The sequence below is a fragment of the Solea senegalensis genome, linkage group LG2, assembly GCF_019176455.1.
Source record: "Solea senegalensis isolate Sse05_10M linkage group LG2, IFAPA_SoseM_1, whole genome shotgun sequence".
Classification (NCBI taxonomy): domain Eukaryota; kingdom Metazoa; phylum Chordata; class Actinopteri; order Pleuronectiformes; family Soleidae; genus Solea; species Solea senegalensis.
Window position 1 is genome coordinate 16,099,389 of NC_058022.1, and position 12,957 is coordinate 16,112,345.

Below are 12,957 nucleotides of genomic sequence, written 5' to 3' on the forward strand. Positions count from 1 at the left end.
GCCAAAATAAATTTGGTGACTGTGATCTAACCCAGTGCCTCTAAGTTTTTTAATATTATGCTGTAGATATGTTCATGCTTGTGTTGTCCTTCTAAAAGCACTTGTACTTCTGCATATAATCAAGGCACACCAGTGGATTGTTTGCTGTAATAATTGTCGTATTGTGCTCAAACAGATGTCAACAGTCTGTGGTGTAATGAGTTCAGCAAAGGACAGAGAATGACAATGCTTTCTGATCCCTGAATGTCACTGTGGTATAAACTACAGCGCAGTGCTTTATTGCCGGCATCATGCATTCAGCAGCATTCATTTGTGATTTGACAGATAGAACGTGGGGGTGAACAAAAATGGAGGCCCATCCATCTGAGCGTGTAAGTTTCAAATGACTTGAATTTTAAAAACTAATTTCTCGGAAGCTGATGACCTTTTGTGTGGAGCTGCTCAATGTTGTCAAGTGGCAATTCAAGTCCAAACAGCTGAAGAGTTTTACAGTAATAGCCAGAGATCCAATGCTCGGGAAGCATCGCCCCTCACAGCTCATCAAGCCAAGCTCTTGTATAATCTAATTTGATTTTAATGCTTCTCTGAAGAAGATTGTGCTCTTATTACTGTGTAATGATGCTGTTGTCAAGAACCAGAGGGGACATCTAATATCACAACCATGTTAACTGCTTCTGTGACACTCATCTCAGCATTTTCCACATCGTCTCCAGTACACAATGGCTCACGCTGAATGCTTCATGACTTTGTTGTTCTTCCTGTTACATTGAGCTTCATGATTGACAGAAATGCCGTAAATCTTTACGAACCCCTCCTTTATTACCAAGAGTAGGTCTGATATGGTACTTTTTTCATATTCAGTACAGTAGATAGAGCATAACGATGAAGATCTTCACTGAGATGAGGAGAATTTTGAAGTGCTCGCACTCAGGGGCAGCAAATGGAAAAGTGACAAGCATGGTGCACTTGTCTATTTTACTTATTCTGTGCCTCTGTTTCATATTCTGCTTCGCACCGAGGGGTTATTTTCCTCCAGGGTTCAGGAGGGCACGCTCTTTCATTTCTTCAGAAAATTGTTTCGCAGGATTTCAATCTTAGGCTGCTAGATATGACAAAACACAATATCAAGAACACTTATGTTTCTTATCTGCCATTTTTTCTGGGTATAAATAAAAGATCAGTATAAATTTCAGTCAAGTGGCTTCCAATGCACATGTGAGAGATGAGAGTGAAAAGAACTATGAACCTTGGGGCAGGCCCACTGTACATTGTCTTCGCTTGCTCAAAATTACTTTGGCACAGGGGCTGTGTATGTCATTTGTTATCCTTGAAAATCAATTAGTGTTTCCATGATGGCAATCCAGATGTCTTCTTTTCAGCATGTGGACAATTGGACTCAAAAAGCGGAGTATATCCTTTGTATTCACATCATGTAAACTGTATTTCTTTGAATTTTTCACAATAGGTTGAGATAACGTCCAATTTAGTGCAGACTTTGATGGCAGCGATATAAACACTCTGGAGAGTGGCGGGGCCGTCCTAAATAGTGAGTGTGCCTAAATATGCCTTCAAATTCTAACTGTAGAGAAAGCGTATATGGCATTTTTCATGAGCAACTCACAAATTTCTTATCTTTCTGAAATTCTTCAAGCACTATGGAGAAAACAAAAGCCTGAATGTTTTTAGAGTTGAAAACCTCACACACAAATAATAATTCTACTTGCCAACTGTCAAGAAATGATTCAGTGCTGCAGAATCAGAAATATTACTCAGACATACATTGTCAGACCACACAGCCCAGAGATCCTTTGTGATGTATTACTTATGATGATGCACATATGTGCAGTTTGTGTATACTGAACAACGTCCCAATGGTGTGAAAACATCCAAACGTTGTCCTATTGATGTCCCAATAGGACAATTTTTTTCTCCCTGTTTGGCTCTTGTCAGAGGTCAACCTCAAACAGCATGCGGTGGAATCAGGCGTTACTGTCGATGTCACATTGATGCATTACAAGGCCCAGGAGGTCATGTCTCTGTAAACATACATTATCAAGAGCCATAGAAGATGTGGGGTGTTGACCTCACCGATAGTTTATGGTGCATCTTCAGGGGAGATGGGATATGGAACGGTAGAGAGCAAGCGTGTATCCACAATGACTTTCTTGTTGCAAATGAAGAGGGTCAAGCAATCAAGACCGGTCAGGCTCTGCGTCAGCACCATTATCTTACACCGTCTGAAATGATCAATGAGCAAAAATAAAATGATCACAAGCCAAGATTGGCCAGCTAATGAAAATGGACTACTTAAAACATGCACTGTGATGAGAAAAAGGACCAAGAATGGGCTGTCACTTTTAAATACACACATGTATCACATGTGAGATGTGTTTATCAAGTCTGTTTAGATGTTGATCCATTTATGCTTTGATGTTAATTAAACGTCACTCGACATCCAGCGAAATTCAGCAGTGTTTATCAATTGGGACGAATGTGTCCTGATAAGCACACATGAACACAGTTGTCCCCAAAAGTTTATTTAGCATTATTTATACAGAACATGAATACAGACAATTCAGAAAATAGATCTTGTCACTTAAGTCTGAAAACGGTTATATCGCTTTATTCTCCGTATGTAAATAGGTCGACAATACTCTGAGGCAGAGACTTAAAATATACAAGGCACTTAAAGCAGGCACACAGTACCGACATAAATCTCTTCCTTTCAGCAATAAATACATATTGTATGTGCATTCCTATTATAGTACCATGGATGTGTAAACAGTTTGTTAGCGCCACTGTGCTACCAAAGTTAACATGGTCATCACAGACACTGTGTTGTAGAAAAATATTTATAAATAGTTTCCCATAAATAAAAATTTATTTTCCCACAAAATACTTGCTTTGTTTCCACCATTTCCTGTAAACCCAGAGAGCAAAATGTTAGAATTCAGTCAAAAACTAATAAAATACGCAAAACGAAAATACGAAAAAACAACTTAGCATCACACTATTTGCTCTCAGTAAGACATCACACACAAGTAAGTGGACTAGACATGAAATCATCATGAGAAAGATGCAGTTGCTACCAAATCATAGTGCTATGTGATTTAATACTTAATTCATTACAATTGCTAGAACTATAAAAACAATTTTCAAAAAAAGGACATTGTGTACTGTAAGCTGAAAATCACAACAGCTGCTTGCTTGTTGCCGCGTTATTCCAACTTACGGCATTTTCTTACAGTTAACAGAAAAATCCAGCCTGACTTCTCTTGAAATCACTGCTCTGTCGTTTTTACTCCACTTCCATGGCAGACAAATCTTGCTCTCCCTCAGATTTCTCAGAGGGCAGGTCTTGTGACTCCGGCATGTTTTGCTCGTCGGACATAGAATCGGACTCTGTGGTTGTTGGTGTGTCTGGTTCTTGGGTGTTCACTTCAGCAGACGTATCAACAAGCTTGGATTTCCCTAATAATTACAGACAGTGTTTCAGTTTGGATGTGCATGGATTAGAAACAGAAAAACAAAGATAGGAGCGCTGCAATTTAGAGGCAAGGAGTGTTAATTACTACCTGAACCCGATTGGCCGTCGTCTGCACCAGCACCAGGTGGTGGGAAATGTTCCTCAGGTGACATCTTCAATTCACCAGTGACCACGGGGAGACTGGGTGCCTGGGGCCGGGTCTTCCTCGCGGGGTTCAAGAAATAACAATATGCACATCGGAACGCTGAAAAAACACAAGAGTTTATGTCATCTCGCTATTACAAGCGCTCCACTAAGATAAATATACATGAAAATAATACCTGAGATGCATAAACACCCAGGATTGATATGTAGGACTGGTTTGCATATTCAATCTTCAGCTGATTTTGCTTACCATGGTCGACAGGGGCAGAGGCATTTAAGACCATATGATATACTGCACTGCCAAACACTGGAGTGCATAGTGTTGATTCACTGTGTATACACAGACACCAATAAATCGGACTACTGACCTTATTCTGATTAAGAAAATTATTTAGATCAACATGTTTATATGTTACAGAGCATAGATTGACTATGCCTTTTTTTTTTTTTTACAATACATCCACCGTTGTGTTAAAGAATGTTATAATCTGATTGGAATATGTACATGGTCTACAAAATGTGAACAGAATAAGTTTTTAATTAGACTGTGTGTTGAGTATGACCTTGTCTAAATCAGGTTAAAATCTGAATATTAATATCAATAGCTGCTTTCAGACATGCACTAAAGTGACATCATTAACAACAGCATTACATATTGTCTGGTGGGTCTTGAATACCAGTGTCTGCAGAAGAAGTCAAATCTATGGACAATGTCCAAGTGAGCTCATTTGAGATCAGGAGAAGTTATGAGGTAGATCTTATGATCTACCACTTCCACAGTGTTCATCATATCAACATATGTGAAAGCAAAACTCCAAACAAAAAAACAAGGCACATGGACATTCTCCAAAGTTCATCTCTGAAAATGGCTACAGTGAACGAAGCGATTTATCCTCTCTCCTCGTGTCCTTACAACCCAACTGGTCAAGGCAGATGACCACCCATCCTCCATCCAATCCATCCAAGCTTGATGTTCCATGTTTTTTTTTCTCCAATTGTAGAAGGTCTTTAACATTAATCTCTTAAGTACCCTAATGTGATTTGACATCATACAAATAAATATAAGTACGATTTTATGTGTCAAAGTCTTACCAATATATTCAAATTCTTCTTTCAATGCCATTCCGTTGTGGGACAGACACTGCTGACATACGAGAGCATATCTGTGAGTGAGGAGAGACACAGTAAAGACCACATACAGCACTGCAATTAGATTCCATAAACAATTAACATTTTATTATTGATAAAAAACAATGAAGCACCAGCAACATTAAATCACTGCTACTATTACTTTCAAGTGTTATGCCATTTATGTATAAAATGACTATAGAAACTATACATATTTCATATAAGAGCATTACTAAGAGCATTGTGTCAAAGTTGTGTACCTGTTCTGAGGGCCATCTCCGACAAGATACTCAATGACTCTGTCCATAGCTCCTCTTTCCCTTGGGAGCACAGGTCTGGCCAGGGGCGGACCAGGAGGATGCATGCCTGTTCAAGTACAACACCAATGGCCATTAGACAAAGTCTGCAGTCTGGAGAAAAAAACTGCAATAAACGAGTCCTGCTTACAGTAAATCTCCTTGAAAAAAAATGTGCCTGAGATTCACAGTTTAGTGCGCAAACCATGATAAATTTTACAAAACAAGCGTTTTTTTCTTTTAGACTTACCTCACTTGCAAAGCACGTCCAGAATCCCCACTGTGTCGGTGCGCAGTAATTAATATAATCTAACATCAAGAGCAATCATAGGAAGATGACTGGTCATTTCTGTGAGACTTGGCAGAGTCTCAGTATCCTGCTGGTTATTAATTTACCAACATATGGAAACTCTGTGGTGACTCTTTGTATCAAATTGCTTTTCACTTTCAATTTTCGACAGAAGCAGGTGATAACATCAAGTCATGTAAACCATTTGTGAGGTGTTCCCAATGCCAAAGGCAATTTCACCAAGCATTAAAAGACATTTAGTGAGATTCCAACACCATTGCCCAGAGAACAAACGCAGGCCTGGCTAATTAATCACAGTTAATGTAATCCTGCCTCGTGCATACCTCACAGTTGGCATTCCACATTGCAATTACAGCATGCAGCTTCCTCTAGGAACACACTGCCTTGACTGTTTGCACTTATTTGCATCTTCTATTGAGTGTTCATAGTCCAGAAATAAATTGTATTGAATATTCAACACCTTTACACTCCACAGATGTCTTCCACACATAACAACTGCTCTATGGGAAGTTTTTAATTGTGTTTGCTGGCTGGCTTTAGAAATCTTTAAAAGCAACTAAAAGATACAACAAAGCATTAAATTGTCATGGTACATATTCTGACTATATAAGAATTTCATATTATAAATTTGACTTCACAATTATACACAAAAAAAAGGTTGAACCACTTAATAAGATATTTTAAAACTACATTCATATAATTAACCATTACAACTGAAGTATAAGATACCACCCCACACCACAGAGCCTTGAGCAACTGGGGACACAGAGCCAAGGAAGAGTAAATCACACCTTAATCTACCACATTATGATGTGGTCCCCCTGTGTGCAGGTAACTCACCAACTCCTGGAACAGGTGTTCCAGGGGTCACAGGCCTCCTCATCAAGCTCTGCTGAGCAGCGATAGCCGACAGGCTCCTCTCTGGGGGTCCACCTGGAGCAGTGTGGGCAGATCGTCCAGGATAGGTGGGCCCAGAGGCAAGAGGAGGGCGAGGAGCTGCACTACTCGCAGATTTCATATTCACCGGGGGGGTCTTTGGCATAACACTGCGATGGCGTAGCTCTAACAAAAGATAACAATGCAGGTTGGTATGGAAGGCCAGCAGACAGTAGGGAAATTAATGGTTTCTCCTTCATAGTGCATTAATACCTTGTCCTGGTTTTGGAGTAATCTGAGGTCCGACTGGGGTAGATTCCAGTTCCTTTGCACAGATAACAAAAGAGTGCAGGACAATTGTTTAAAAACAGATGACAAATCTAACAAACGGAGACAAATGGATTAACAAAAAACTTACCATCTTTTTCTTGGATTCAGGATCAAATCTCTCCAGAATCATTTTAGCATTTTTGTATGTCTCGGTTTCCATAACTTCTTCAAGCTGCAAAGACAAAACATATGAAACGCATTAGTATAAGCTTTGTTTTCTATAATATAAGCTCAATAACAAAGTAATTAGTTAATGATCATCTGATGTTATATTTTAACACAGTAATATCTAACAATCACCTACCATAACATAACAACTAAACATGACTAATAAAAAGGCTATCGTAAACTTCACCAAATTGTACATCTTCATTTAACATTAGCATCCAAACATTTCTAAATGTTTACATATGATATGAAGAATAATTACATTCACTACTTCGATAATGGAGAGTGTGAAAATCCATCAGCCCTAATTATTGAAAGTTATTAGACTTGACGGAGGGTGACAAGCAATTTCTCAGATGTATTTCTTTGCTGCACTAAATGCTATTAATTAAAGTGTCATTAGCGTAGTGGTTTACAGGATTGAGTCACTGTACCAATCACATGCATCTGGATCAGCAATATTTGACTTTAAAGTATCTCGACGTGAAAATGTTGACAGGATCAACACAGCAATACTGAGTTTTCCAACATAAATTGCAGAATTAAGTATTTAATTCAGTATTTATTCACACCACTGTCAAATGAGTTCACACAAAGCTGATTAAGCCTATCAGCGCCACACAACTCTCTCTATGTTCCTCAATACAGCAGTGCTTTGTTTTCGTCTCTGTGGTGACACAGGAGTGATGCATTTTGCATCACGAGTGATGAAAGGACGGAAGGAGAATTATAGCTATGCTAGTAATACGAGATGGCAGCAAGCTTTATACACTTGAATAACCGAGCTAAGGACGATGTCTGACTAAGACAGGCAGCTGAGTATACATGCAATAGATGAAAAATTATTTAGAGGCCGTGTATGTCTGAGTCTTACCGCCTCGGTAGGTGGTGCTATATTTCTCTATAAGCTAGTGCGTATTAAATCTGTTTCCTGTTGACCTTTACGCCACAGGAAAACAAAAGGCTATATGGATGGTGCTGTAATTCTGTACGTTTCATACCTGCTGTAAATGTTAATCGTGATACAAATTAGATCGAGCATGTGCAAGCTCAAGATTACTTTGAGGGCAACTAAAATTTTAAGTTGAAAGACAATGCAAATTTTTGACATTTCTGTTTTTTGAATACCTGCTGCTACATTGAACAGGTAAACATAAATGGGAATATGACCTATTTTTTTTACTAACTTTTGTTTTCTAAAGACATCCAGCAACAACTAAAGCTGAGCAACAGTTTCATTTCATCTCTGCTAAGAAATAAGTCATGGGAGAAAATGAAGTATATTCTTATTACTTAAACATTACTTTAAAGTTACATTTGAATTGATCTACGGTCTGTTTGGCACATTTCTAATATGTTTTTAGGTATGTAGTTTATGGCATTGTGTAGATAAAATGCTAGTAAACTGTTCAGGATTGATGACAGTATACTAAAACTGGGAAAGCTTATTTGGGAAAATATGACATCTCCTTAACCGTCTCATGAAATGTCATAGTAATCATGTAAACTGATGTGTTAAGAGATGCTTTAAAAAAAATGTCAGCCTCTTGGCATAAAATAACATATTGAAACAGTAAAAATGTATATATTTGATACACAGTTTTAAATCAAAATGCCAGTTATTGTCAGTACTCCTGGAGCAAGATCTTTCCATGGGAAACTAAAGGAAAGCTATGCAAATGAAAAAGAAAACCAATAGGAGTGAAAGTGGACAAATATATGAACATCACTTACTATTTTTCTTTTTTGTGCTATAAGGTCTTCTAATTTTTCATCTAGAAAAAACACAATTAAGAAAGTTCAACACCAGTATGACAATAAAAAAAACAGATAATAAAGGATTAGCTAAAAGATCCTTACTATTTCTTTCAGTTCTCCGAGAAAAAATAAATACAAGCATTTTCCGAAGTAACCAAACCCTGAAAAGTAAGAGAAAATTATGGAGGTATGTTGATTTTCCAGCATAGTGAACATGTTTTGACATGTGTTTTTGACCGTACATACTTACAATAAGGGAAAGAATACAAAGGGAAGTGACAATATGAGTCGTCCCATCAACTGCTCAGGTAGGTACCAGAAATACACGACTATACACGTGATCAAGAAGAGAAGCGACGAGTAGAGAAGCAGTCGTCCGACCCATATCTTCAATTGCCTTTGATACTTTTCACTGTATTCCTCGAGAACCTGTATATCCTGTGGACAAAGTAAACAACAAATGAATACAAAAATACAGCAACTGTAAACAGATGAAGTTAATAGCCAATTTATTCATTAATGTGAAAACTTTCAGCTCTGTATTTCATGATGCAAATTCAGTGAAGAAATTAAAAAGTAAGAATACAGAATGTTAATGAATGTTTGGCAAAATCTTTTTGTTTAATCATGTTTATGTACTTAACAAATGACTCACCTTTGGATTTTTTTTTTCCTTATTGAAATATTATACCACTGCTTTAAGTGCAGGAAGACTAGTCCAAAAATAGTTGGTGGACAGAACAGGACCCACTCTTGGACACTATGGTTCTACTCTAACATGTGTCTCTGTCACTCTAAGCTGTGGATAAACAGATCTCCCATTTAGCACTGCAGTATATCATGCACATGTTGTGTACCTGGCATAAACATGCATATGTAAAATGAGGTCCCATAAAAGCTCTTGCCAAAAGAGGCAACAGGTTTCTATTTGATTTCTTAAAGAAAATGAAACACCCATCTCTTCACAACTTCAGTGTCACCCGACCTCTTCAGTGTGTACGTGAAGTGTTTGTTGCTTCAAGGGCAGGTGCCCAAAATAGCCCTCACACTTGCTTGACTGCAGAAGAAAACTAAAGCCCCCATCAGTCAGCAAATGAGGATTTGGCATTCACGATGCATCAGCTTTTGCTCATGGTCAAACGATGGTACACGCTTAAAGAACCCCCACAGGAGTGTTTAAAAACAGTTTACTGTATGATCACAGCTAAATTTACACCCATGCATTTTTTTAAACAGACTTTGAAAAGTTCTAAGAACAAAATACATGCAGAACCATACAGCAGTATGTGATAAAATGTGTAAAATATGTATAATTAAAGGAAGACAGAGGAGTGGGTGTCTGTGGATCGAGTGGTCTTTATAAACATCATTGAGCATCATTACGCTGACAGATGCATTTGGTCAGTTTTACTGATAATGTTTCATTTGGCTGCTCTCATTGACTGACTGCAAGTGTCTATAGCAACCTCATGGGATTTGTTGTAAAGCACACCATTTGTTTGAATCTAAACATCACATAAAAGAATAAAGACAGAATTTATTGTTGAAGTTCTTATCTGAGGCATTTCCCCACCTCACAACGGTAATAAGCTGTGCTTTATTATCTTTACCCATGAAAAAAAATCACTAAGTGTTTTGTCTTTCGTCTGGAAGGTAAAATAAATGTCTGTAATTTTAAAGAAGTTTGTAAAGTAACATTCTTCTAAGTACACCAATTGCTTTTTGGTAATGTTTGTGAAAATGTTTCTTGTTCATGAGGGCTTTGTCCATCTATCGCTCTAATGACACACTTAATGGCTTGCTTTATTGCACATAAGGTCCACTGAGCAGGTTAGGCAGTAAATACTACAAAATATTTAGCACATGGATTTGTTGGGCTATATGCTTTGGTCGTTTTATAGCATGTCATCTTACACTCAATGCAAAAATAAGAGCGAAAAATAACATTACACCATACTATGAACAAAGTTCTATAGAAATGAAAATAGTGTGTTCAGATATTTGACAAGTCTGAGTGGAAACTTTTTCAGATTAAACATACCTTATCAATTCCTTCCAGAAGCTCTACAGTGGATGGTTTAGCCTGCAAAACAAATATTTGGAAAATTATCACGATATTTGCGACAACAACAGTTCTGCTTGTGCATGCAACTTCATAAGAGGATCTGAAAGTTCCTCTTTCATCATCACACAATTGCACATTTTGTGTTGTGTGTGTTCATCTGCTGCTGTGATAGTTGGGCTGTGCATGTCATTTTACCATAAACATAAACATCTGAATTGTGACTATTTGTGCATATTTGGTGGAATCGTATGTAGAAACTTAGTGTGTAAGGATTTACAATTTCTAATTAACATAAGACATAAATAAAGATCAAAATACAAACCCTCCACCGTGAGACAACGGCCCCCATGTTGATGAGGGAGTCAAGGTTTTCCAGTTACTGGGAGGTTGCTCTGATTTTCTCTCCACCTGTTGAAAACAGAGTTAGAATCCAATGTGTAAGGTGGAAAGAGCTACAACTGATTCTTGCAGAAGATTAGCGGTAGATGTAATCTGGTTGATTTTAGCCATTTCTGGTAATTGGAAAGAGCCAGTGATTATTACCTATTTATGAACGTTAACAATGTTTTGTTTTTAGAAACATAATAAATATTCCCAAGTGCATTAAAACTTAATTATTGATCCCAAAGTTTGACAAAGTACATTTTTCAATTAACCATTTAATGTATAACATACTTTAAACTATACAAATACACTGCAGTGCAGACTGAGGAGACAGACCATAAGTGTTGGTCAATAAATGTTTTAGCAAAGTAATTTCAGTTCAATATCATCAATATCTGTTTATATCATTGCAGCATTAGATAAAGAAAAACGTATCAACCAATGGCTGCCCTAATTTCTAAAGATCATCATCATCAACAACAACAAAACTCACCTCATATTGTGCAGATTTTCTTTCAAGTTGTGTTAGTTACATTCTATCATTTTAACTTTTATGATATATTCTAGCAGCCATGTATGATAGGAGTTTGCTCAATGACGTGTCCTACACATATTTTCAACATGAAGTCATTAACAATGCCACAGCATTGGCTGGACTGCAGACTCTTGCTTCCAAACTTACTGTCATGTTTAACCCTGCACCAAATAATTTTAATAAAGATTTCCATGTTATAGCTTCAAATGAGATGCAGGCTCGCTTTATCTGTAGTTACATGTGAACCCACTGAAACCAACACAGACATACATTAGAAAACACACAACTACGACTACACGTACTATTACAAGTTAAACTTAAAACAGACTCTGTGTCATCAGTAACTAGGCAGAGGTAAACATTCGCTGACTTAATTTAGCAAACTTAACTTTAGTCTAGGCAAATGACATTTCCAAACGACGCTGGCTGAGGTGACGTCTTCACGTACCTGTATGCAACAACCACATGTCCTAAACAACTTTTACCTTGCTGCATTAACAGACAGTAAACAAGTCTTTAGCGCCGTACTAATACAAGCTAACACTGGCTAGCTAACAGCTAGCTTGTAGCAGAGCACATCACAAACCAGCAGCCACTGCTAACTCAAGTTAGTTACACAAATTAGTTAACGTTTGCAAACAGCTAGACAGACGACTAAAAGAATGACACTCAAGTCATAGTAAATACAGTCGTGTACCTCCTGTACAGCTGAAGTGTGGAGATTTGTTACGCCTGTGGCAGGAGAACGGAAAGTTCTGCTCCTGGCTTTACACAGAGGGTGTGTGTGGCAAAATGGGGGAGTGTCATTTAACAGCAGGGACGTGTTTGAGGGCTGTAGGGCCTTGGTTTCTGACTGAAGTGCGCCACATACTATTCACCTTGTTTCCTGGAGGCACAACTGGAGTAATGTTTTTGGGTGGAACTTTACAAGCAGAAGCGGAAACATTAGTAGGCTAAGCTACTTATCTCCAGTGGCAAAACACAGTGTCAGCTGAGGTGGCAGCTGCTTGGCCGCAGGATCATGCTGTTCCTGCAATGCATGAGCATCCTGCAGTTTGTACATCATGTACAAACTGAAACCCAGGCTTGGTGATGTGGGACACTAATGGCGCTTTTCCACTATACAGTTCTAGCACAACTTACTCGCTTTTTTTTGCTTTTCCTTTAGGAATAGTACCTGCTCTGGTGAGGTTCCAAGCGAGCTGAGCCAATACTAAAATGACAGACTGCCGACCACTGACTGGGGGAGAGTGTTGTTACTGGAAGAGTCATGAGTGCAACATCCGACACAGGAATCAAACTGAACGATGCTGAACTGTAGTTAAAAAGACTTAAAAATCATGTAAACATGTTAATCTCCAATCTCTATTTCCTTTAGCAAGGAAATGTATAAAATCTTAGTATCTAACAGAGGAGTCTGGTGTATTTAGCTCCAGCACTGGCGATCGTTAGCGGAATCACAACCTGGTCTGCTGT

The 12,957-nt window shown here is 38.1% G+C and overlaps 1 protein-coding gene across 1 annotated transcript; it reads right to left on the minus strand.

Moving 5' to 3' along the window:
* Positions 1–2,472: 2,472 nt before the first annotated feature.
* On the minus strand, positions 2,473–12,271 carry lnpa (limb and neural patterns a). Its single transcript, XM_044019527.1, has 13 exons — positions 12,179–12,271; positions 10,885–10,970; positions 10,539–10,580; positions 8,748–8,935; positions 8,600–8,658; positions 8,474–8,514; positions 6,660–6,743; positions 6,515–6,566; positions 6,206–6,427; positions 5,020–5,125; positions 4,724–4,794; positions 3,576–3,731; positions 2,473–3,471 (listed from the first exon to the last, which is right to left on the minus strand). The coding sequence occupies exons 2-13, from the start codon at positions 10,909–10,911 to the stop codon at positions 3,299–3,301; spliced, it is 1,221 nt and encodes a 406-aa protein (XP_043875462.1). The 5' UTR covers positions 10,912–10,970; positions 12,179–12,271; the 3' UTR covers positions 2,473–3,298.
* Positions 12,272–12,957: the final 686 nt, after the last annotated feature.

Bases quoted from the DNA above. Each gene is read 5' to 3' on its own strand.
- lnpa (XM_044019527.1), bottom strand. From the start codon at position 10,911: ATGGGGGCCGTTGTCTCACGGTGGAGG. The intron at 8,659-8,747 runs GTAAGTATGTAC...CTTACTTTTCAG, and splicing joins TTTGTATTCTTTCCCTTATT to GGTTTGGTTACTTCGGAAAA. The intron at 5,126-6,205 runs GTGAGTTACCTG...GTACTTGAACAG, and splicing joins AACACCTGTTCCAGGAGTTG to GCATGCATCCTCCTGGTCCG.